General features: G+C 44.2%; 3 protein-coding genes across 7 annotated transcripts in view; all 3 read left to right on the forward strand.

Annotated features, from left to right (window-relative positions):
• Positions 1–774: 774 nt before the first annotated feature.
• Positions 775–1687, forward strand: LOC109541908. 2 transcript variants are annotated; one of them, XM_048669675.1, is made up of 4 exons: positions 775–1057; positions 1115–1227; positions 1292–1494; positions 1593–1687. In XM_048669675.1, exons 1-3 carry the CDS (start codon positions 856–858, stop codon positions 1490–1492), a joined length of 516 nt encoding a protein of 171 aa, XP_048525632.1. In that variant the 5' UTR covers positions 775–855; the 3' UTR covers positions 1493–1494; positions 1593–1687. The 2 variants fall into 2 exon arrangements, with proteins under 2 accessions (XP_048525632.1, XP_019766464.1); XM_019910905.2 differs by having other exon boundaries at positions 776–1057; positions 1289–1494.
• Positions 1688–2321: 634 nt separating this feature from the next.
• Positions 2322–3741, forward strand: LOC109541905. 4 transcript variants are annotated; one of them, XM_048669671.1, is made up of 6 exons: positions 2323–2576; positions 2633–2721; positions 2923–3021; positions 3073–3127; positions 3174–3280; positions 3333–3413. In XM_048669671.1, exons 1-6 carry the CDS (start codon positions 2402–2404, stop codon positions 3360–3362), a joined length of 555 nt encoding a protein of 184 aa, XP_048525628.1. In that variant the 5' UTR covers positions 2323–2401; the 3' UTR covers positions 3363–3413. The 4 variants fall into 4 exon arrangements, with proteins under 4 accessions (XP_048525630.1, XP_048525628.1, XP_019766462.2 ...); XM_019910903.2 differs by having other exon boundaries at positions 3186–3280; XM_048669673.1 differs by lacking the exons at positions 3174–3280; positions 3333–3413 and adding an exon at positions 3431–3741 and having other exon boundaries at positions 2322–2576; positions 3068–3127.
• LOC109541907 overlaps positions 3521–3992 on the forward strand; it is a 1270-nt gene continuing 798 nt past the window's right edge. The window contains exon 1 of the mRNA XM_048669885.1: positions 3521–3669. Coding sequence (XP_048525842.1) covers positions 3521–3669 — 149 coding nt within the window. The remainder of the gene's footprint in view (positions 3670–3992) is intronic.

Genomic DNA, 3992 nt, shown 5'->3' on the forward strand with positions numbered 1-3992 from the left:
TAAATAAAATCTGTTTTTGTATCCGAAATGTTTCAAGATACCTGAATGAAACGGCACGCAAGGCCCTGTATTTCGCAAACTTTGAAGGAACACTTAGGCAGGGAATAATTATTTGGGCGAGTAGCTCGAGGACTCGAAATATATTTACAGTACAAAAACGTATACTAAGGACTATCTACGGAATGCCTCCTTTGCATTCTTGTCAAGGGGGTTTTAAATCAAAGGGTGTTTTAACCGTGTACGGTCTGTACATTTTTGAGGCAATATTATGTGTTTTTAAGAGTATATATTTACACGATAACAACGTTAACCAGGATCATAGCACCCGCACGGGAAACATTTTGTATCCAACACACAGACTAACACTGTCTAAAAAGAGTCTGTACTATATGGGCGTAAAATTCTTTAATAAACTAGAAAAAGTAATAATTCAAAAATTGATTAAGAATAAATTAAAACAGATGTTAATTGAGTTAGAGCCTTATAGTACTAGAGACTATTTAAATATGTAACAACAGTACCTTTTAGTATAATATGTCCCTTTGTCAATTGTTTTTTTAACGCCATTTCATTTCGTATTCTTTATACATGTGCATGTATCAATCGAATGTAATTTGAAACAAAGAAATAAATAAATAAAAAAAAGGCTTGGGCACCACAGTCCCGCCTTAGCGGCAACGTCAATGTGGGCTTGATCAAAGTTTGTTTCCCGGGGTGATTTATCTGTGTAGTCCAGGTGCCGATGCACTCTTTTCTCGGGGTATTGTTCAAATTGGTGGACATACGTCAACTGTCTCCTGCCCAATTTGGACAGGCGCATGGATTGACATCCTAGCCAGCAAAATTTTCAGTGCTATGGACACAAGCTGCGGATCCAACCTTCCAGAGGCCGCCAGAGGACAATCCAGAATGACCAAAGCGTCCCGATCCATGAATCACGGTCCTTGGCAGGGGCACGCAAACGAGCAGCGATTCCTGGAAGCGCTGGCCGACTTCATGGAACAGTCCTGGACAATTGTGTGCCAAGTGCGAGAAAAAGCCGGACTGAGTGCTAGCTGTTAGTTCTCCTACTCCTAACTTGTTGAGGTTTGGTCATTTTCCGGCCTGGTTGCAGATGAGATGAGCTCGACGGAAATCGCCCGGCGGATTGAGGAGGTTTCCAGGAAGCTGGACGGCAAGTACCGAGAGGTGCAGGCACTGGAGGCTCAAAAAGCGCAGCTCTTGCATGTGAGTTTCAACAATTTCGAGCTTTCGGGTGGCGTCAGTCGAAGCTTGGTTTACTTTCCAGAAGGCGCCTCCTAAAAGCTCCACCCAAGCGGGCCAAAGAAACCCTGCCTCTGTCCAGAGCCAATATCGAGGACCTAGAAATTTAGCAGGAAGCAGTGGAGAGTACTGGTCCTCCCCATCGGCAGCCTCTTCCCGAAGGAGAACTCAATTTAGTGCTGGCGCGTCTCTATGTCCTCCTGAATGTCCCGATTACTCACATTTTTAAATGTAAGCCTGGTTTGCAACTTTCTGATGTCTTCTAGTGTTCTTGCTAATGAAAGCGTGTTGGTTGAGGTATGTTAATAATACGCAGGGTCCTCTTTCAGGGTTCCAGCGGAGGCTTTGGATCTGGGGATCTTGGGTTTTTGATAAATGCAGTGTTTTTGATACGCGGCCGTTAATAAATCTGTTCCCAAATGAATCAAACTGTTTTTTAATGCGCGCCCATGAATGGGTCTGGAGTTTTATTATCCATGCTGTTTTCCCATTAACCATAATGTGTATTAGAAAAGGAGGCAGTAGAGGCCAACATGTTCTATCACCTCAAGTAACTCCTGTTGCTCCAACTGCTCTAGACTATAGAAAGTTTGGTGTTTTTGGAGACTTCCGCATACATACAGGGGAACATCATCTTTGCAGCTCTAAAACACCGAAGGTTCTACCTGCTCTGGCTTAGCAGAAATCAAGTGCTTGCTCTTTGCCGTTCTTTGGTCTGTTAACGGTGAGGGATGGAATATTCAAAAAAAATCTCCCAATTAAACCTGGGCACCAAGATTTTTTAAACTTTCCAGGAATACTAAAAGGAAAACTGTCTCTATAATCAAGTAGCATTCATTGTTCTGTCTACTCCCGTTTTGAAGCGACTCGAAGTTTTCCTTTTGCCTGTTTGCACATTTTCAAAAAACGCTTGCCATTGAACCTGAAGATTGATATTTCCGAAACATTTTGTGTACAATGCGACAATCATGCTCTTTCATAGTCAACTACTTCATTCCTTCCTTTATCTGCGCCGTTTCAGAAGTAGTTTAAGATTTTTTCCACCGTGTATACTCGCACTGAACCTCATGCCACCTGCTCTAACCGATCTGTCGTTCAAACCTCAAAATTCTTCGTTTAAACTAAAAAAAACTCAGAAATGGCGACTCCAAAGACCGAAGACACTCCATCCACACCTTTGGACATTGAGGGCTACGATCTGGCCAATTCCGGCCGCTTCATGGACTCTTTGGTGACTTTGCTGAACGAAGCCTCCACTTGCATGCTGCAGGTGAAGAAAAATGCAGGAATTTCCGCGGAATGTTCATCTGCAGGTACGGACGGGCAGGCGAAAGATTTGCTGCGTCTGCCAGTTTTTCCTTGGTTGCAGTTCCGATGAACGACGAGGAAAAGCGCGATCAAATGCAGGCGATTGTGAGCGTGTTGAGTCAGAATTGCAAGCGGCAGATAACAGGAGATGTGAGTACTCAAGCCAATCGATTTTCAGCCATTTCAGACCGAAGACGAGCGCCAGACCACCTGATTTCAGTCACGTAGTGCGTGCCAATTTGCATTTTCAATTGCGCAATTACTTACGCAAATTTTCAAGATCGCAAGAAAATCCTTGAGCGAAATACTGCTGCGCAATTTTGTTGACTAAACCGGCGTTTTTTTCGCCAGGAAATTGGCCAATCGAAGTGTCCGGGGCCTCCCAAAGCGGATTGTTTCACGCCCACTTCTTTGCCTAGGCAGACGGGCCGAGGACAGAGACCGACCATGGTGATAATATTGCAATTTTTGTCTGTTAGTAGCTAATTCTGGACAGTTTAGGGGCAGATGGATCCGTCCAGCTACAGCCGCCAGAATTCCAGCTACCCGCCATCAGGTAAAATTTGACTCAATTCTTTAAGGCTTACGCCAGCTGTTTAACGCCACCCGATCAGCTCAAGTTCGCTATATGAGTGAAGAATACGCTGGATCTTCAGCGAGGAGCTCCAGAGGCCGAGGCTGCTCCTCGGACTGTCTGCAACCGTCCAATGTAAATCGGCCTTGAAATAGTTTTCAGCTCTTTCAACAATCTGCCTTTCCAGAGCTCGCTTGGACAGAGACATCGAAGATGAACCCACTTTTTAACTGTTTTTTTTTTAACCAATAAAACCTTTTAGCATTAATATGCGGTTTTGATTAGGGTACCACTAATTGGGGCAGGTGAAAGCAATGTTCCACCCCTTGCAGCGCATTGGCATGTGACAAAGTCAGAGCAAAATTCCAGTAAATCATGGAACTGCCGAATCCCGCCCCGAAAACCTGCGAACAGGAAAAATTGAAAGCCATGGTGGACAGTGTGATCGAATTCATCACCGCTTCGCGCAACATGCTCTGTGCCCTCAACCAGCGGCTTAAAGACAGCGCAAGAGCCAAGGAAGAGTCAAAGAAGCGGACGGAAGATGAAAATGCCAAACCCGCTATCTACCAAGGTACCCATTTCAGTCAAACCGCCGGTAAAAGCTTGGGAAAATGCTAAAATACTTCCGCAAAAGTTTTAATATAGAGGCTGCCTGAGGCTCTGAGGATGGATATTTTCGGGTTATTTACAGGAAAAAGTGGCGGTTGTCACTGTTCCTTTCTTCGGCCTGTCAATGGAAAAGAAGCAAATTTTCGAAAAATTCAATCTAAAGAGGGTCGTTCTTGTCGATTTGTGTCGTTATAGAAGCAAATGTAGTGTTCACAATTTAAAAAAAAATCCTGTT

The sequence above is a fragment of the Dendroctonus ponderosae genome, unplaced genomic scaffold (assembly GCF_020466585.1).
Source record: "Dendroctonus ponderosae isolate FM_Combo_2020 unplaced genomic scaffold, Dpon_F_20191213v2 Dpon_F_20191213_9, whole genome shotgun sequence".
Classification (NCBI taxonomy): domain Eukaryota; kingdom Metazoa; phylum Arthropoda; class Insecta; order Coleoptera; family Curculionidae; genus Dendroctonus; species Dendroctonus ponderosae.

Coding starts and splice junctions, on each gene's coding strand:
- LOC109541905 (XM_048669671.1), top strand. CDS start 2,402: ATGGCGACTCCAAAGACCGAAGACACTCCATCCACACCTTTGGACATT. Junction 2,577..2,632: donor CGCGGAATGTTCATCTGCAG/GTACGGACGGGC, acceptor CCTTGGTTGCAG/TTCCGATGAACGACGAGGAA. Junction 3,281..3,332: donor ACTGTCTGCAACCGTCCAAT/GTAAATCGGCCT, acceptor CTGCCTTTCCAG/AGCTCGCTTGGACAGAGACA.
- LOC109541908 (XM_019910905.2), top strand. CDS start 856: ATGGACACAAGCTGCGGATCCAACCTTCCAGAGGCCGCCAGAGGACAA. Junction 1,058..1,114: donor AGCCGGACTGAGTGCTAGCT/GTTAGTTCTCCT, acceptor GCCTGGTTGCAG/ATGAGATGAGCTCGACGGAA. Junction 1,228..1,288: donor AAAAAGCGCAGCTCTTGCAT/GTGAGTTTCAAC, acceptor TTTACTTTCCAG/AAGGCGCCTCCTAAAAGCTC.